At 37.2% G+C, this 21,433-nt stretch overlaps 1 protein-coding gene across 2 annotated transcripts in view; it reads right to left on the reverse strand.

Annotated features, from left to right (window-relative positions):
- The window catches only part of VAV3 (vav guanine nucleotide exchange factor 3), a 154,128-nt gene that overhangs the window by 74,555 nt on the left and 58,140 nt on the right, over nucleotides 1-21,433 (reverse strand). For both annotated transcript variants that reach the window (XM_050306669.1, XM_050306668.1), the window contains exons 5-15: nucleotides 19,911-20,019; nucleotides 18,066-18,158; nucleotides 17,901-17,969; nucleotides 14,590-14,693; nucleotides 12,531-12,630; nucleotides 11,244-11,339; nucleotides 9,535-9,603; nucleotides 6,973-7,059; nucleotides 6,446-6,531; nucleotides 5,957-6,089; nucleotides 5,518-5,627 (exon numbers count right to left, since the gene is read on the reverse strand). In XM_050306669.1, the coding sequence (XP_050162626.1) occupies nucleotides 5,518-5,627; nucleotides 5,957-6,089; nucleotides 6,446-6,531; nucleotides 6,973-7,059; nucleotides 9,535-9,603; nucleotides 11,244-11,339; nucleotides 12,531-12,630; nucleotides 14,590-14,693; nucleotides 17,901-17,969; nucleotides 18,066-18,158; nucleotides 19,911-20,019 (1,056 nt within the window). The remainder of the gene's footprint in view (nucleotides 1-5,517; nucleotides 5,628-5,956; nucleotides 6,090-6,445; nucleotides 6,532-6,972; nucleotides 7,060-9,534; nucleotides 9,604-11,243; nucleotides 11,340-12,530; nucleotides 12,631-14,589; nucleotides 14,694-17,900; nucleotides 17,970-18,065; nucleotides 18,159-19,910; nucleotides 20,020-21,433) is intronic.

Consider the following 21,433-nt stretch of genomic DNA (forward strand, 5'->3'; position numbering starts at 1 on the left):
TTTGGCAGACATGAAGTTGGCATTCATTTTTGCAGGATTGCAATATTTATACTGATGAAAAAGCCCAGGCAGACATCTTTGTTTATTGCTTTGGTAACCTATGTGAGGTTGGTACAAGTGAAACACCTTTGCAGGTTATTTGAAAAATGCAGCGGACATCTAAGGCTTTTAAAATTCTCTGATAAGAAAGCTTTAATTTAATATGTCAGTGTTCAATATGTCAGAGCTCAAATATTCTCTCAGAAGAAATCTTAATGCACATGCATTATTAATGCACTGAGGGAACAGATCTATTTGAGCTGAATCTGACCAATGTCATTAGTCAGAGAGTGCAAAGCAAATTTGGAAATACGTATGATAATAGGTAAGAGAACGCTTTTCAGCTACCTTGTGTCTTGTACTAGTTTTGTTTAAAATTAAGAAAACCAGTGAGTTCTATCTACAACTTATGTAGTTTCCCTAATCTAAACTGTTGTGCACACACCTACCAGGTTTGATAATCAATGAATCTGGGGATTATTTCCTCACTATCAGATTATATGTTCTGGGTCCCTGGAGTTATGAGGTGTGAATTTATGTTGAACTGAAGCAGCAATTTTTCAAAAACATGTTAGACTACACTTGAGCTGCTACATAAACTCTCTAGTTATCCAAAACAAAGTACATTGTTATTAAAACTAAAACCACTATTTTTTGAGGATCATACAGCTTTCATGTCTGAAATATCTTTTATTTCAGTACTAAAAAAGATCCATAAACTCCATACAATTAATGCATATCCTAATCACCATAATGACCACGTGTTTCCCACTGATTTTTAAGCTTCATTAATTAGACATGACATTAATATTACTATTTCAGTTACTGAAGGTGAAATTTTAACTGAGTGCATTAAGAAAAAAGGCCTGTTTCTCTGCCTGCAAGATGTTTTCATACATTTCTCAGTTGGTGAAAGGGAGATGTTGAGTAAAGCCTAATTAAAGGGCGTGTTACAACACTGATGCAAGAGACTTTGCAATATTGGTTCCCTGCATCTTGAAAATCAGCACGACCAAACTCAAGCTGACACAGCCCTGAGCAAGCTAAGCCCGGCAGAAGACTGAGGCCAACAATTTCCACACACCCCTCCAACCTAAATTCTTCTTTAAATTGCATTTATGTTTCCATAGTGGAGTCAAGATTGCTGATGGCCATTTTTAGAGCAGATTACAAAGCACAATTGAGAAACTAGAGAAAGGCTTAATTAAATTAGCAAACTGGGCATCATGATGACAAAACAGATTCAGCACAAACCAGCATAAGATATGGTGTGCCATATTACACTGATGGATTCAAATCCTGTCAGTAGGAAAATGATCTGTGGCCTTTCATGGAAAAGATCTCTGCCATTGCGAGGAAGAGAATACACACCTGCTCCATGTTCCACTGTGATCAAGAAATAAGCTACACACAAAGAAATATTCAGTGGATGGAAGCAAATGTTAAGTGCCAGCGTGAGACAGCTGTAGTAATAATCAACAGGTTTTCTTTCAGTATTTATCCATCCTCTCAGGAGGAAATAAAAGAATTAAATTCATCACAACAGTGACGAGAATAAGAGTTGCTACATAATAAGAAATTAAGCGTGATAAGTAGTCAGCTAAGTAGTTCCAAAGTCATATAACTGAGGTACCTACATAAAATATGTATACAGTAGAAGAGAACAACAACATTCTCAGCGTTTTTCTTTTAATAAAGAATGGTTAGCATTATCACATATCATTCAACTATTTTTAAAAATAAGCATTTTTAAATCAAAAAATGCACTTGTAGAAGAGCTTTCTAGCATAAAAAATAAAAATATATATCAATCAACACTCCTACCTTTTACCATAAACTGAATAACATGAAAGTATGTAATATTTTATATAATTTGAAGGTATACTGAGACATTACATATTTGTTCTGATTCTTCTGGTTGTTTTTAATACTGGAGACAAGGGCTTAGACAGGCTATGCTACTAGAAAACACAAAAAAACTGAGTCTCACACAATCAGTTTTTGAAGTTTTAAAGTTTCTTAGTTATGGCAAATAAACCATGCACTTCATCACACTGCTGACAAACTTTCACTTAATACATGATGTCTCTCATTTGGCTGAGTATTTAAGTACAGTAATTTGGCTGTACAATTCTATTCAATTCTATTAAATTCTATTAAAATTATCTTGGATATGGAATGGCTCTGCATTTAAACCAATGCTATTTGACATGCTAGGCCAAATTTAAGCATTCCACTAGTACAGTAAAGTCTTTGTAGCACTATCTTTTAGAAGGTTTTTATTTACCCATAGAGTTACAGGTTCATCCCCTGCTATGAGGAGAGCTCCAAGAACAGAACAGAACTGCTCAAACTGGCCACTGTCACAGTCAGGCATCGTATCTCATCCAAGGGAATAAGCAGGTTACGCTGCCCCTTGCGTGCACAACTTCCATTCACATCAGCGAGGGAAGAGGCACACCAGGACAGAACTCAGGCACTCGTGATATGATGGCCCCTGTTAAAACATTTCTGTGCTGGTCTCTGCCTGCCAGTTTTACAGAAACTTGTAAAATTCATCAGATTTCTGATCCGACCAAAGTTGCAACTCCAACAGCCTGACAGCAATATTAACCGTGCTGCCCCAGTGTCCTGCTTCGTTCTACTGGGATCTACAAAACGCAGTTCTCCCAAGCAACCAGCAATTTGGAAGGTTGCAGACAATAAACCTTTTTTAATTTGGGGGTGGGGGGAGGTAGGGGGAGAAGATGAGTGAACAGCCTCAGCTGTGGATATTACTGTGTATAGGTCAACAGCATCAAACTCAGTGCAGCCACACCACTGCTAAATAAAGCAACAGTCTCAGGAAAACAGCAAATACCTACTGTAGCAACAGAGCTTCCATGTGAATAAAAACAATTCACTCAGCTTCCTGTGACCAATAACCCAGCATTTCCAAGCTTCCTCACAACAAAAGTCACCACACACTATAGCAGAGCTGGCCAAGAGGCAGAATAGGTTCCCAGGTTTGTGAAACCGGTTTTCTCACAGAAATTCACTCATCTGAAGAGTAATGCTCTGGAAATCACACTGGGGTTTCATCCATCCCTCCTTTAGAGATTTTCCATTCCAAGTACGCCTAATGTATTCCTGCCCTCCAAACCTAAATCCAGCCAGCAAAGCAGTGTTCTCCTCTATTTCATTCTTCTCAACAACAGCATCTCAACAGTAGCTGCTTTTTCAGACAATATAACCATCATCACTGTTGTTCATACGCTGGTATGAACATCTAAAATTAAACAAAAAAAAATTTACAGCTTAGCTATCAATTATGCCTGTAAGACTGTTGTAGTGGCAACAAGGTTGATTCTTAATTTAAAAATAATAAGAGACCCTAGTTTTTTCTTTTGTTATATTCTTAAATTAACAGTTGCACAAACCTGACTTCATACAGACTGATATCCCAAAGGCAACAAAACTGTATTGAAATTTCTGTCTGGACCTCAGTAAAGGATATCATTTCTGATAATCAAAACCCAATGTCATTCACCCCTTCAGTGGTGCTGGTTTTGCAGTCTTACCAAATTTTTAAGTAATGAGACATATTTTGCCCATAGAAGCAGCAATTATAATTGAGTAGGATGAATAAGAGCCTACTTTCAATCACAGTTACTTTTCAGAGTAGAAGAGTCAATCTACACAGTAGGCTATAAGACCCCTGAAAAACAAACAGAGAAACCAAGCAACTGTTCAAAAGACTTGGCTTAGTTTATTCCCAAATACAAACTCTTGTGTCTCAAGATGCATTAGAATGTAATTATTGCTACATGCACCAAGGTATTTTTTTGGGGAGAGGTGCTGAGGGAAACATGCTATGAAGTCAAGCCCACGTAATGGAGTTGGGGTAAGTAATAAAAACTTCAGAAAGGATATAGCAATAATTCAACGTTGCACCTCAGCCCTGATCTTGCTGCTCTAGTTTCTGTGCCTCCGCATTACAGCTTTAAGCCAGAAAGAGATTAAAATACAGGTATGGGTTTACAAGAAGGACAAACAACCAAGCAAAACAAGGCTGGCACCACCACCCATTTTCAAAGGGCAAACTCATCTGCCCAAGAGGAAAGAAGTGGCACATGATCTTGTCAACCATTCAGGTCCTGTCTGCTCTGTTCTCACAGGGCAAGCAGCAGCAATAACCCCCTGGTCACAGAGACAGCCTCCAGAACAACTCACCAGCACTGGCTGGCACCTCATATTGCATAAGGGTGAGAGCTGCACTCACTCATCACACCAACAGGGGCAGGGGGGAACGGCCCTGCTCAGAACTGTAGAAATGTTGGGAAAGAAACTGGAAAAAATACAGCGCTCTCCCCCTGTCCTTAGCTCCTTGCTTGACTTTTGGTTTGGTTTGGTTGGTTGGATTTTCTTGTGCACTGGGCCAGGACACCCAAAGAGTGATGAATAGTTGCAATGCAGAAATTGATAAATCTGAGTTCCCCACTTTTCATACATATTTTAAGTAAATATAGTTATGACATTACACAAAGTATAGCAGGGAGATCACAGGGACAAAAAGAGGCACACATGGAAATAAACATCTCTTTTCATCACAAAACACATGCCATTTTTGTCTTCAGTAAAAATCAGCAAGATGGGAATCCTCATAACCAAGCTTTGTTATACCTGTCCAGCCCAGACTCTCTTCCCTTATGTTTCCACTTAAATCATTAGCACTCATCATACTACGGTTTATAAAAAATATATACAGTTTATGAGCAATTTTCACTCAAGTCAGCTCATAATAGCCTTTCTCCTGAATCCTCATACCTTTACAACCACATCCCAAACCACCATTGTTAACGCTGTCTGTTTTCACTGGAATTATCTCGCTCCCCCTCACATTTTTTCTTTCCATAAAGCAAGCATCACCCTGTCATCCAGTTCCCTTGTTCACATGTTTTAAATTTAATCAGAATACCTGAGGTGTCAATAATCATGTTTGCCTTTCTGACAAGAAGAAATCAGCCTTTTGAAACTAAATTTAATATGCCATGCAACCTGATCCAAATACTAACTAATAAATTAGTTAAAAGCCACTAGGAAAGGTGCCAGGATCCACTCTCAAACCATCAGCATCACCTTTCAGAAACATACTTCGTCAAAAATTAAAATGGGAGAGGAAAAAATGTCACTATTATAATAGATATTTATTGTTAATGTAATTAATATTTCCCTGTGGTTGCTTAAGACAGCATTACTAAAACAGTTTTAGCAGCAAAGCTGGAAAGAACTACATAGCCTACAGTGCCCTCTTTCTTTTCCAAGAGGAAAATTCAGGGAAATACTCTATTCATGAAGATGTCAATCAGTTGTTTCTCAGAATGTCAAATAAAATAGATAACTACACGGTATTAACGCATGAAAGAAGTTCAGCATAATTTAAGTGATATCCTCACATGACTGATGAATGTGATTTTACCTTAATAAAAATATACTTACAGAGCCATCTGAAATTGTTCAAGCCATTTTTTCTTCAAGTCTTTAGTTTTGCAATAAACTTCTAAACCATTTTCACCTTGGATATGAATGAGGTAGAAGCCATAAGACCACTGAATAAAAAGATTTGCAATACAAAGGTCATCAGTTATTAAGAAAGGGAAAAAAAAACCCAAATTAGAAAATAAAAAATGTATGTCCTTTAATTTGCTCATTTTGGGAACAGCAACACTTGATTTTTGTGTCCCTTTAGAATGACCTACTCACATGATTTAATTACATCAAAATATGCAAAAGCTGAAATTCCTAAATATTCACTTCAGCTCACATATAAAACAAAACTTCTTAAAGAAATCGTATTTACATTCTAAACTCCTGGAAAAAAAGCTTTAAATTGTTACTAAAAGTATACATTTTACCTGAATTAGCAACAGATATTTACCTTCTTATTTTCTTTATCGGTAGTGGGGTTATTTGTAATTTTGTATTTCTGAAGATCTATTATTTCCTTCATTTCATAATTATCACCTCTTCGTTTGCAAACAATTACAGCTAGATCAAACAAGAAGATATGCCTACAAAAATACAGCATAAAGATGGTTAAAAATACTCCAGAAAGCCAACACCAAAAGTCTTGTTTTACACACTTTTTCCAGTGGCACTTTAAAGAAGATGAAGAACTACTGGCTAATAAAACAACCTTGAAAGTACTTTTGCTCAAGACTTACTACTTGCCAGGGACTTGGTGATCCTAGATAATAATGTAAGAGCTGATTTTCTATTAATCACTTTGTAAATTCACCCGGTAAACAGAAGATCAGCTCTGTGAATGCACAGTAAATGGAAAGTACTCAAGAATCACTGAGATAACCCCAAATCTACCCAGATTTACTTTACAGAGCTTTAGTAGCAAATACAGAGGTGCCATCACCTGTCTTGCCTCGCACGTTTGTCTAATGTCGTTATCCTTATTTCCCCATCACCTTGAGGTCTTCCATACTGTAGGAGGGAATGATTCTGAAACAGAAGTAATATGTATGATTCAATACAGCAAAAGTGTGAGCACTCACTCCTTTCACCCCAACAAAAGGACTATTCAGGCCAGAAAACATCATCTTTTCCTCACTACCATCTAAACTAAACACCATAAAGAATCAATGCATTCTATTTTGGTCTTCAAATGGGAAAGGTTTTCCCATTACAAAAACACCCAAGTCACTGTACAAACACAAATCCATAACTAAGCAAAATATATTTAACTACAGGTACCCAAAATAGTAGAGAATTCTGTACTTTAAATATTAATGTCATTCTAAATCAAACAAAGCACACTTACATTAAATATTAACAAGAGTACTTATAATCTCAAACAAAATTAGGAAAAGATTGCATCCATCAATATTTTTGATCAACAGTGATTCAAAAACGGCATATAAATAAAATAAAAAAAAAACTTACCAAATTCTCTATCGATAGTTGAAACTGTCTAATTTCACGAAGCGTTTCATTATCTCTCTTTACTTCATTTACATATTGAGCCAAGTCCTAGAGTATCAACAGCAAAAGGGAGGGAAAAATAACTTTCTATAACAGGCTAATGACTACATTACTTTGACAAATTTACTTCTAATTTTGTCTTTGACTTACCAGCATATTTAGTAATTTCTTTTGAAATTACTGAATTAACGTTCAAGAATTACCATTATGCATGCCTAAACAAAGAAGGAAAACAGCCTCTGCATGCCTCCAATAATATTTACAACTCTATTATATTTATTGAAACACACATTTAGTATCAAGAAAGAAGGAAACTAGTAATAAAGAGTAAAAAAGGGATCATTTTTTTCTGAATTTCATTAAGGTCTTATTTACAAGATTAAAGATAGAAATGTCATTTCTGCAGAACACTGCTGAAAAGGCAGTCAGCAACACTCACTATCTGAGGTAAACAGAAGCATACATAGAAGGTAAGTAGAGCATAGAGTAGAAAATGTATGTAAGGCATCTCAAAACCAGAATGTAAGGTATAAACATATCATAAACTGGGTGCTAATTAGAAGAGAAGCAGCCCCAGTAGTAGGATTTTGCTCTTACTGTTGCACAGCAGAGAGAAGCCATTACACAGCAGATTTTAAAGGGGGCTTTTGAGGGGATATACTACCTGAAGTCACGGGTTGAGATCATTATTGTGCCCTTTACCAGAACATGCACTGTACACATTTCACTAAAGCCTTTAAAATGCTCTGAACATGCTGGAGTAATAGTGACAATTTGCTGGGGCTTCTCTGTTTATGGCTAGAGATGAGGAGCGAGCAGGAGTGGTAATTGGTAAGGTCAGGGATGCTGAGAGCAGCAGTTGGAAAAGGCATTCAGATCTCCCCAGCTTGCTTTTAAAGTATCCCTTCAATATGGTCACAAATTTGGAGGGTGGGAGGAAGATACATCTCCTTCCTAAGATGTTTTTAATCAGAATCTATGAATAGCTGCAATCATTATGCTAGCTTCCCAAATGGATCTGCGCAGGATACATTCACGTCAGTCTTTAAAGTTAGTTTAGAAATGAAATAACCTCCTTTCTTGCTGCTAGAAGAAATCCGACAGCACAATCCTTCCTAAAAATTTCTTTCCTTAGGGGCAGTACCACTTTGCAAGCAGGTTTTCCACAGACATTTTCTTTTCAAGCAGAGACACCAGGGTTTTTAGAAGCAAAACACCAATGCTACACTGTTACTTCGACTACAATGGCAGGGACTACAGTAAATCAGGATGGTGCAAGCTAAAGGAGAGATGCTCACACCTTGGAGGTTTATGGGGGTTTGTAGGGGGAGGGACTGGGGGTGGGGTTTTTTTGGGGTTTTTTAATGGTCTGGTTATGTCCTGCGGGTCAGCACATATCTGCCACGGCCACCCTGGTGAGAGATTTCTTTGATTTTCAGTCAAACAAACACCAACAATGAAGCAAGGCAGACAGTGGGAATGAAAAAGCAGGGATAAATAAAAACCAGAATTATTTTCCTAGCCAATTAGCAGTAGCCAGGATGCACAGCTTGCCACTAGATGGAAGCAACACAGTGCCATCTCTTTTCAGGCATCTCTCTGAAGGAAATTATCATGGTGTGCCTCTCTCTGCATTCACTGCACAAAAATGGGTAACAAAAAGGGGAACCAAAATCTTATTTGTGAGCTGGTCTGTATTCCAAGCATTCAAGACAGTCACAAAATAAGAGACAGCTGTGTGACCCAAAACTAACTTAGTCTGATTTCACCATCTTCTGTGGACCATACAGATTACAGCAGAAGGAAATAGAACTCACGTCATGTTGGCTTCTTTCCCCCTTTCCCCACAAAAGACTGAAAAAATTTTCAATTCCAGCACATGAGCGTCATCATTCATGCCATAAAGTCAACTAAAGCAGAACTGTGCTTTGCTGCTGAAGCTGTGCAGAGGAACACACAATATACATAAGGCAGCACAGCTACTCAATAAAGCATTTGTTTGTACCACTCGCAGGTGAACGTACAGTGACAGATACTCCACCTCCAGGGAGACACTACTGCTTGCAAAGGTAAAACCACAGAGATCATATTAAGATGACCAAAAAAAAAAAAAAAAAAAAGTCTTGTAAGCAAAACTAACTCTCCATCTCACTGGGAAACTACTGACTTTGATTTGAATTGACTTACAGCGATAGAAATATTCCTAAATTTCAGAAGTGAGACCAACATGATTGAAACAGCTGTTTTTCATCTTATTATATGACAGCAAAACCATGCAAAAGTGAACTGAAATGGGGAAGTTCCAATTCACAAACCCTTTACTTCAGAAAACTACTGAACTTGTTTTCCAGACTGGAGCAAAGCCCTCAACTATATATTTGCCACGACATAGAAAGCTCACAGTGATCTGTGAAAATATGTTTGATTTGTTGTAAAGAACATTATCTCCTCCAAGAAATACAGTTCTGAGCTACCATTCTAAGTGCCAAGAGACATAAATACTCAACTGCCATGAATACTCACCTTCATTGCATCAAGGGCCAGTTTTAGATTTGCTTTCTCCATGGGATCAGTCGTGTGCTTTACCAGCTCCTGTGGACAGAGCAGTTAAAATCCACCCAACTGTTTCTCAGTTTCTATATTGAAATTGTCATTGCTCATCCCCACCCAAAGAAAAAAAAAAAAAAAAAAAGAAGCCAAAACCAGAAAACACAACCCAAGAATTGGCATTTTCATCTCCACAGTGAGGAGCCTATCACTGAGTGGGCACTACTGCAGACAGATAATTGGCAAGTTGTTTAAGAGTGATTGCTGTACAGCCTAAACACTGACTTCAGCTGCTAATGAACCATCACGAGAAGCTAATTTGGTCTGCCTAGCACTTAAAACTTGCCAAATCAGATCATTACTGTAAGTGCATGCTGAAAGCCCAGGTAAACACTCCAGTTCATTTGCACATTGCTATCTGGGACATCATCCCATTCCAAAGCCTTCACTTGTCCACAGAGAGGGATGGATGCATGCTGGCAATAAAACCTCAGCTAAACTGTGAACTGCTTAAAAGAAGTCACTGTCTCATTAAACCTAAGATAAACCTGACTCAGAAGAGATATCTGAAATCAAAGGTACATGTTCAAAGAATTCTTTTAGTCACTTCCCATATGGAAAATACAGGGGCTTTTTGGGCTTTATGAAGTGAAAATCTAACATCTTGGGGAAACAGGTCATTTCTATTTTGTAATTTGAGAAAAGAATTGTACATTTCAGTTCACATAAGTTAGTAAAATCATGGGAAAAGAAATAATAAGTATCAATACTTCACATTACAATTCGAATACTTTACTCATTTTTTCTTTCCAAGTCCATAAAATCTTTCTTGTACAACATATACTATAGTGTCATACACAGCATAATGACATACTGTATATAATCTTTTCATAATATACATTAATTATAAAATCATTACTCATATCATAAGGTTTTTTTTAAAAAAGTTGTACCATTCATTTTGGGTTTTTTTCCAATTTTCCATTGATCAAAATATTGATGACTCATTTATAAAAGTATTTTAAAAATTTAATATTTCAGAATGTATGTTGTTCTACAGAGACAAAATTATACTCTGCACAGAAATAGTAGATCTTTCTAAAATGACATTTTACAAGCACCAGCAGGGTTGACAGTCTAATATAGTAACACATTTCTTTGCAGCTGAACTAATGAGTCTCCTGGCACAGCTATCAAATTAAATTTATAAGACTCTCCACCCTTATTACAGGACTAACTGCAAAAGCTAATGCTTTGTGGGTTATAACAAGAAGCATTTCAAAATAAATACGGCTTAATTGTAATTTATGACAGCAAAGAAATATCTTAAAAGTACACTGAACGTATGGTCCAGCTTTCTCTTTTGGGGGGTAATGGTTCACACTTCAAAGTACCGTGATTATAATTTGGTACCACTAATCTTTTTAAACATACCAAGAATTAAAGGTTCAGCTATTGAGGAAACAAATGTACTATATTCTTTTTTTCCCCAGGTATGCTTTCAGCTCTGAAGAACCATCTCTGTGAGAAACCCTGCACTTGACTGGATTTTATTTTGTAAAAATCTAGGGAAACATCAATCACCTTCCTTGGATAAAGACATTTAGCTCTCATTCTTACAATCCACTGACAATAAACAATCACAGTTTTTCTCTCAGCCCCCTTAAATTTCAAAAATAAACTACCTGGAGCAGTAGGTGGTACTTTAGTACTCTCTGCATTGGAACCACTAGTAGATCCCGCAATGTAAATTTCCCATTATTGGCCCTCTTGGAACATTCCTAGTTCAAAGCAGAAGAAAGAATAAGACAATAAACTAAGAAAACAAAACTATTCACGGGATATACATGAAAATTCAGTGACATATAAGCAACTATATTAAACTTGTGATAAAGAATATCAACAAAATGAAGGAAAACAGTTGACATGGCAGTAACAGCTAAGCAAAAAACAACTGGGTCTAAGCATTTGCTTTTAGATATTTGAACATGCATGAGAGAGTAGAACAAAGACAACAGAAATCAGTCATTCCATGCAATGTTAAAAAAATATATATACACTTCTTTAAAAAAAAAAAAAAAGGTAATCTTGAAAACTATAGGCCAGTCCCCTCACTTCAGCCCCTGCAAAAATTGTGGAGCAAGTCCTCTTGGAAGCAATTTCTGGGCACATGAAGAAGGTATATGGGAATATCCACATATGGATTTACCACAGATAAATCAATGCTTGACTTACTTGACTGCTTTCCACAATGAAATGGTTAGATCTATAAATGGGTAGGGAGAATCTGCCTTGACTTTTCCAAGGCTTTCAACATCATCTCTCACAGTATGGTAGTATCCAGGTTGGGATGTTATGCTCCAGGTATGAAAAAACTGACTAGGTTATGAGGCTCAAAAAGTGCAGTGACTAATATTTCCTATACAACCTGACACCACCAGATTGGAGGTGCAGCTGACACCCTTCAGAGCACGTCCAACAGAAACTTCACACTGAGGCCAAGCCCTCACCTGGTATGCACTCACCAGGACATGCTCACCCTGAGGGCTGAGCAGGGGAGCAGCTCTGCTGAAAATGACCCAGGGGTCGTGGCAGACAACCTTGTGAGGCCATGTGGGACAATGGTTTGTTCAGCCCAGGGGTCCCTCCCAACCTGCATGATTCTGCAATTGTGCTCTAGATGAGATGTCCTGATAATCAGAAGGGTATCACTAATGATCACCTCCTAGAAGGAAACCCTGACTCTGCCAGTGTCAGTGGTAGAACTCCACTCACATACCAGGATGTGTGGTACAACAGTGCACACATTCATTTGATCAGAGGCTCCAAAAGAATGAAAAGAAACGCATTCACTTATCAGTCCAACTAATTTTGTCAACACAAAGGTTTTTACTTCAACAAAAGCAGGGCACATTCACAGAAACATACATTTTTATGTACGTATATATATGTTTGTTAAAAAATACTGATACCTCCAACTTCAATTTAACATCTTCTTTTGTCTTAGAGATATTGTCTAAGCACGATATCGCTATCTCCACTTGACTGCAGTACTGTCCATAAATAACCAACCTAAATCAAAGCAAGAGATAAAGAACAAAAGGAACATTTGTTTATTTAAGAACAATCCTTGATCATTTTTTCACAAATCATTGTTAACAACCCTTCTTTCAAAAGGAGCAGTGCATAAATAAGCAAGAACTGATTTCAGCCAGTTCAATGGGCAGCACAAAAATAAGAAAGACTATTCAAAAGAATATAGTTCAGCCCTACCTTCAAAATGCTCTAAAACCACTGCAATTTCCTTTAATATTCACACATATATATATTTATGTTCTGATAAATATAGGATTCATTAAAAAGCAGAATAACCTCTGTTTAACAGAACAACAGTCTGTAGAATTTATAACAATGTAGATTTCCAAGGTTGTAATGAATAAATTCTGCAGCGCAGCCTTAATAGGATTAATTACAGCCATCCTTTAAAGAACTTGTAGGTTTATCCACACTGATCCCATAGTTTCTATCAGGTGATAGATAATAGTGCATGAAAACTCAAGAAATTTTCAACAGTTGTCAAGTAAGCAATGCTTTCTGAATGAGCCTGGGTTTATGACAGGAGTTTCCTGCCTCTGTATGGAGTGCTTCCTTCTGCTAGTCCAGTGCAAAGAGTGTTCTTCTCTTTCACCTTTCCATATATTTCTTGAGGTGATTCCTTCTGAATTCTTCAAATCCTTTTTGGGGGTTTCCATGAGCCTTCCATTGTAGTCTCCTAGATTTCTTTTTCTCTCACTTAACCTTTACCCACTTCTTTAATTCCTTTTTTTTTTTTTTTTCATAATAAGGTGATGACACTGATTTAAAACTTACTGTTTCTGATTACTTTTAATCACAAATATAGTTAAGACAGTCTACCTTTATTTCCTTTTTTTATAACATAAACATGATATTTCTTGTCAGTGCCCTTTGTTCCCCTTTTTGCACACATTTCAGAATGACTGTTGAGAGAGAAGCATTTTCCAGAACAACTACTTCTTCCCTAATTCTCTCCTACAGCAGCAGAAAGCCTAACAGCCTGGGAAATAACTGTGTCCTGCTCCAAACCAAAAGCTGAGACAGAGGGTCTCTGAAGGCAGGACTGTTTATGAGCGGTCTGGGACACCCTCCTTGCTCAGAAAACTCTCCTGTCTAGAGTTTTCCAGATGCTGTTGTCCAATCCCTCACAAGCCTATTCTTACTGCAACAATCCTCCTTCACCCCTCACCCAACATGTGCACACGCAAGGTCTTTCCCACTCCAGTCCCAGAAGGAACCAATTTTGAACCAAAACCCCAGGGTTGCTTCAAGGTAGGTCAGCACTGCAAGCCCACAGCACAAGTGGTTTTCAGCCAAGTACCACAGGCACCTAAGTTCACCTATACAGTCCAACAGCTGTTCAGTGCTGGCAGAAGGAATAATCTGAAAAGGTGGGTATAAAAAGCTGGCAGTTTGCCTGCAGGGCACGGCACGCTGCCACAGCTCCCCTCTTACCAGCCTGGCTGCTTTCACACCTTGAAGGCAAAGGGTGTTTGCTTTACTGTCACACCTTTGGCTGCAGGGTAAGGTAAGAGCACAATCTCTTCTCTTTTACACCTGTTTTCTTTTAAGTTATGACCTCTTCTGCATCCTTTAGTCTAAAATACGTCTATCCTTTGTTGGGTCTGTTAAACAACACAGGTACATGCTATAAAAATATCTGGGATTATCTGTGTGGAAAAAAATGCTGTGCAAAATAAGATGTTTAAGTTCCCTTAAAAATATAGATGTTACTTGTCTATGTAACAATATTGCCAAAACTGGGCTAAGGAGAGGGAGGGCTCATATAACAACAGGTTACACTTGGACTTCCAGGCTCAAAACACCACAACCAGCTTAAAAAGGACACTGACATGGAATTTAATCCTGTTTCAGAAATATTCATACAACAAAAATACAGTAAAATACCAAACTGAGCACAGATTAGCACAATTAGTAGGAGTGCTTAAATCTTACCTTTCCTTGTAGTTAATGAAAATTTGATATAGGTTCTGATCATTTTTGTTAACAATAGAGTCATTGATGTCCTGTGTAAGATTCCTGTGAATTTTCACCAAATCCTTAAAAACAGTAAGGGGAGGAAGAAAGCTTTGTGAAAACAGAATGACTTAAAGCTTTGAATAAAAAAAAAGAAAAATTATTTCATGTTAGACCCATTAATTTCAATAAATTGGAAAATAGATCATTTGAGAGTAGAATCTAATTTCAAGGTTTGCCACATGTTCTACATAGTGCAACAAGAAAAACTAAACTCCAAGAACTACCTATTAGAGACTAATTTATTCTAGCTTGGAACCTGTACTGTTAATTCACTTTCATTTTATAATGATAATTTTAAAATTAAGCAAGTCAAGTAAATGCTTTAGTGACAAGATGAGGTAATGATTCATGTCCCTGAGCTGTGAAAAATTAGTTTTGTACATTACATTGGTCAATTAGTGATGTCCTAATGCTAAATTAACTGCAATCATAATGAGTTTCCCAATACAGCACACAACTAATGTCTGAGAGAAAGAAAAGAATACTGCAGAAAGATTTGCTCTCTGATTATAATTGCAACTCACCTTACTTGTTCACTATTATATATAAACTATAGGAGATTGCATCAACCTTAACGCTGTATGGATACTGCTAGAGAATTCACAAGAAATTAAGTCAAAACAGGTTAAAAAGTTTTGAAATCAGGATAACTGTAAGCAGTGTACACACCACTGCAATGGAAAAGAAAAGACTGTTTAAAAGAGAAAACCACTGAAGATGATTTAATGCAGTAAATTACATACTACAAAAATAATATGCAATTTTGAGTTGAGAACTGAGTCAAAACATTTCACACTGATGAAGACTAGGAGTACATATCAGGTTAATCACATCACTGATGAGGGAGTAAAACCTTGAGACAGAACAAATTCAGTTGCTGACATATCCTCAGAACCTTAAGCGACAGCAGACAAAGATGTCATTATAGAAATGCTTCCCAATTAATATATTACAGGAGCACACAGGGACTCAACTAAGCAATACTCCTGAAAAACAGCTTAATACTAAGGGCACAACATGTCTTTTTGAGTTTCCATCTCCAATTCCTAGTACAGTTTTAATTTAAACTGATGTTAACATGATTCAAGTTAATGTAAGTTCCAACACTTCAGTGTCTGTTACAGGCACTTTCATCTCTCAGTCTCTCTCTGTATGTCCAAATATATAATTGAAATGCATGCATCAGTGCACGTGCATCTATATATGTATGTACATGTTTATACGTAGATGTACATACAAATATATTCATATACTTAAATAGACATCGAAACACACAAATATAGAGCCACACATTCATTTTATAGGACAAAACTTTGATATATGAGCCCTAGTGAAAGGCACTATCTTTACACTGGTGTGTGTTTTAGAGTAATTGGTTTGGGTTTTTTTCTTAAAAATAAAGTATTTTCACATCAGCAATTGATTTTGTCCAGCAAACATCCTTTAGAGACAATTTAAGGAATGTAGCATCACCCCAAGGAAACAATCCTTCACCACAACCCTTTAACAGAGAAAAAGCCATCCTATTCTGAGAACACTGCACTTGTTCTCCACATTGCAGTCTGCTGCAGAGCTCTGTGTAACAGCTATTTTTAGTTTAAAACAAGCTTCCACTGCCCTCCAGCCTTCCTGCTGAGGAACTGCCACACAGACAAGGTCTGATCAGACAAAGCGTTTGCAAGTATTTTTGGCTTAGGCAAGTCCTATATTTCTTTTAAGGTTATTGGATGCCTATGAAATGCTCCTGGAGTCAGAAATAAGCACCATCTTCTAACAGCAGAATACTGAATGCTGACAACAAAGAGCAAAGTAAAGCAACTTGAACTTTTACTCTATGTCTCCCTAGTCTAAAATAAACAGGTTTTGTTCTTTTTACTGTTCTTATGTGATCCCCTTACATATGTTTAATGAGTAGTGAGCAGGCTGACCTCTCTGTCTGTGCTTACAGCATGCAAGCCCTTTTCATACCCTTGTGCAGTGTTTCGCATTAACTGGAATTAGGTCTTTCAACAAACATAAGTCAACGTGCCTGGGCACACAGAGCCTTAGGAAAGAGGTTTACAGCAACCTGAGGTAGGGCACAGCATGGTCTTATTTGCAATGAATAAGAAACACTAATGTAGGACAGAATATAAATTTGTTTTCAAAAGCAGAGGGATCTCTGTGGGCAGCAGGTGTAATTCAAGAAGACAAGCAGGTTACCGATATCTGTGTATCTGTGGCAGTGTTTTGGACTAATAGCCAGGAAATGACAGCAATTGAGAGTCAGGGTGAAAACCTTACTAGTGGGACAAATATGGCAAAAGGACAGGTATCATCATCAGTGTAATAACTGTGATAATTTAGCTTCTATCAGGACGATGCTGGAACAGCAACTGAAACATTCTTACAGACAGACCAGGTTCCCCCAGGATAAAATAAAAACCCCAGCATCTGCTCCTACAACCCTGAGAACCTGTTGGATACACCAGAGATGGTCAAAACAGAGGTGATATATTACAGGCAATAAAGGTTTGATGTGGCCCATCGGCCACACTCAGGGGACCCTTTCTTTACAGTAGGCCTCAAAAGAACATTCCTTTCATTTGTCTCTGTTGAGAGAGGCTTTAGACCATGTCTGATGTCTTCCTCTAAAATCAGACAGAGTAAAGACATGTGCTGAATACTTACATCAACTACAAACATATGTAAATTGTCATACTATTATTATTAAGCCAAAAACACATGCAACAAAGTAACAACCACAGAAACGGTTATTATTTCAGTCAAATGAGCAGTCTCCTAGAAAGTTCACATAGGATTTCCTTTTCCTTTCCAGCACCAGATTCCAAATCCAAAACTGAGTTACGTTAACTTTCAAGTGTCTTCAATGATGTCAGAGCCAGAGCTTTTGCAGAGCAGCTACAGATACTCAGTACACAGTGATAGGTAATTTAATAGTCACAACTTTCGTATCATCACTAAACACAAGCATTTATTCAAAGATAATCCATTTCCAGAAACTATTAGCTTTTAATCACTCACTGCCTGACATAATACTATTTATCTTACCCTATTCCCTCAAGCAAAACGACAAAATTGAATAGTACACATCCTTATCATCGACTATCCACAAAAACACACTGTGTACTGTATTTCAAATAATCATTTTGTACAGTAACATATAACAAATATACCACAATCAGCTCTGAGCCTTGTATCTGTTCATTCAATATGCAATTACTCACAGGAATATTGATGAAAACAGTATCAAATTCTGATGCTGACAGAAATCTTTTCAGTGGCACCATGAAAAACTGCAAGAAAAAGAAATTATAAACATTGGCTTTTGTAGTTATATTTTCTAGACTGCTATGAAAATGCATGTTACAGTTCTGGAAGTAGCATCTTACTTTCTCAATCGATTCCAGAGTTTCAGTGTATTTCTCTTCCGTTTGCTTTATTTCAGCAAGACAACAGCTTCTTATGTCATTTTCAGTATATTTCTGCAATTACAATGGAGTCAAGTTTAAGTCATTAAGAGGCACCTAATGGATAACAAATGTTTTTATTTGTTTAGAATTATGCAATTAGGATAACTGCTTCCTGAAATTCTCTGAGTACTGCAGCCTCCAAAGATGACAGCAATAACCAAGAATATTTTAATGTTCAATTAGCTGATGACTTTAGTAAAATCAAAATGATATTACGAAAAGCTAATGTTTAGACATAAAATGCTGAAGTATCTGCATGTACTTTGGAAGCTGAAACACAAGGTCACATTTAATTTACATCCAGACTGAGAAATCTTATTTAAAATACTCAGCAGTTAATAATTCCATTAAACTTAATGGGGTTAAATCATGTAAGCAACTCTGCATTGCCATAAACATTGGATTCGATCTAATCCCTGCAGTTATTTACAGTTTTCCCCCTTTCTGTTCTCAAGGGGAGGTTTCCCTTCAGACACAATAGGAGTATGTCCTCAAATCAGGAAATGCAGTGACCTCCACGTTCAGCTTTTGCATATGTATGTGTGTGTCTCCAAAGAGACCCTGGGAGTTTTCCATGTTAAACACCAGACTCATAGGAAATTGAAAGTAATTATCAGCCCAGAACTCTATAAAAATAGTTTACAAGCGGTCTTACCAAAGATCAGATTTACAGCATTACAGCATCAACAACTTGAAGCTTCAATAAAATCTGATTTTAAATAAAAGAGTAAATAACTGGAGGAAGATATGGAATCATTTGTGTCAAGCCTTATCTCAAGTCTTTAGTCCCAAAGTTCTTTGGTAGGGGGAAGCACACACTGTCACAGTTAACTGCAGTTAATTAATCTCAATAAAGTATTAGAATTTGATGCTATTTAGACTTTCAGTTATTTTTCACCTTTACCTCTGTGAGCCCAATACTGTTCAAATGCCTTCCAGCATTTGCCTCAATACTGCTGTACTCAACAGCTCATATCCATTCACAAAACGTGGGTGTTTTTTGTTCACCAGCTCTCGTATGTGCAACACAAACAAATCCTGGGATTCCACTTAAAACCATTCACTTCAGTTCTGTGCTCACCTAACCCGAAAACATCATTCACACAGACACTTTTGGCAGAAATTAACACGTCAATTTTTCAATCTGTATCATGAACTTACAGAATTTGAATGCCATATAAAAAAGGAGAGAGGGAATAAGAAATAATGCGTAAATACCAACACAGATGAGAAAAACTGCCTTGAAAGGTCAGCTACTGCTAGAGAAAACTTAGTGGTACAGTTTACTTCACAAGATAACGGAAAATTAATAATCAACAAAAACTACATGGCTGAATAAGGAAGAAATTCATTAGTATTAAACAATTCTGTTGTCCTTGTTAGGTTAGTTATCCAGATTATGGCTCAAACAACAGCATTTCACAATATTTTAATGATTTTGGAGGTAGGACACTTTCAAGGAAGCAGTGCCATTAATTGCTTTTAAAACAGCTGGTAAATTTTACTACTCATAAGTAGCCAACTTAAATTACTGTATTTCATTTAAAAATCATATTTCTTTCAAAAAATTACCATAGTTAATTGTGACCCTTTATCAAAACAGCCTGTTAAGTCTTACATAGGAGATAAAGCACTGCACATGACAACTCTGGATACAGCTGAGCATGAGTGAAGTTTCAATGAAATTAGCTATAAAGAGATAATTTCAACTTTCAAGAAGATAACTGCTATTGTTCCAAAGTAGCATGGAATTGGAAAACGTACAGGTTGCTGTGCTGCTTCATCTTTCATTAGGTCTTCATAAACCTCTCCACCTTCATCTTCTCCATAGACACAATCATACAACTCCTCATCTTCGTCAACACCAGTTTCACTGAAAAGACAAGACAAGGACCAAGATGTGCAGCACAGTTGCAAGGGACTACTTCTCATAAGAAAAGTTTCCACAGTAAACAAACAGATTAATTATTAGAATATCTAATGAAAAGAACTCATTAAGGGAAATTACGTCCATTAATTTTCTTTTCTGGATGCATTTAAATACAACTGTACGAAATCAACACAATACTGAAGACTGAACAAATTTAAAACCACACAGGACCTAAACCATACAGCAAAATCAGCAAGTTGGGACAGTTTTGTCATGAGCTACTATCCACCTGTCCTCTTCTCTTTGACCCTTCTCCCAGCACATCCAGTGAAGAGGAGTTGCCTCTCCCTCCTGCCTGGTATCACACTGCACTGGGATGCCAGGCACTGTTACAGGTCTTCTCTCTGCCTAAAGAAAGGTTTATCTGGGGTAAAACTGGTTAGAGCATGGTGCTAATAACACCAAGGTGTAGGTTTGTGATCCCCATATGGCCAAATCACTAAAAGTTAGACTCAATGATCCCTTCCAACCCAGAAGATTCAGTTATTCTGTGATTCTGTGAAAATACACTAAAGACTGCAGAGCGAGCACCCAAGACTCTATATCTCCACACCATAACCCAGTATCTTAATCTCATGGCAACTTTCAGCTACCTAAAAATTAAAAAAGTAACCTATCAAACTGAAAATTATAGACAGTTCACCATAATTGTCCTCCTAATACCCAGACTACAGAAACAAGGCATAAATTAAGGCTCAACTCTACCCTCAGCTAATTCAGGCTTCATTGGAGTTAGTCCTGCTAGATCTTTTCCTACTTTGTGCAAGTATCAAACCTACAATATCTTTTACTCCTATTTCTCAGGGTATGTCTACAAAAGAACTCTAAAAGATATTGAAAGCACTCCAGTCACAATAATAACACAGAAACTGGATCAGAGGTGCTGATAATTCTGAGATTTTTCCGGTTGGAAGACAACACGGAAATCCTTCAGAGTAAAAACCAACAGGTTAGTCTAACATTTCATCTCGCAGTGGGGGTATACCAGCCCTTCACATCATACCCTGGCAGCTGTCAGATGCAGTAGACACACTATTTTACCACCTCTGCTCCAGGGAACAAAAGCTGGCAAAAAGGCAGAGTACTTTAACTACTGCAGCGCTTTCTGTCAAAAAGATTTAAATTCATTTTTAAATTCTTTAGACACAATTTAAACTCAGGGACAATTAAATTAATTTCAGCCAAAAATACACTCACTAACAATTAAGAGAAACTAAAACATGGGGACCATTTGCATCATTCAGTGACGCTTCTGTTTCTTACTCATTAATTGCTTTCTCCACAATTGAGACAGCATGCAACTCTCAAATTTCAGTTAATAATACTTGTCATTTGATGCAAAAGAAGAGCTAAAAAT

The sequence above is a fragment of the Myiozetetes cayanensis genome, unplaced genomic scaffold (genome assembly GCF_022539395.1).
Source record: "Myiozetetes cayanensis isolate MyiCay16 unplaced genomic scaffold, myiCay2020 scf12, whole genome shotgun sequence".
Classification (NCBI taxonomy): domain Eukaryota; kingdom Metazoa; phylum Chordata; class Aves; order Passeriformes; family Tyrannidae; genus Myiozetetes; species Myiozetetes cayanensis.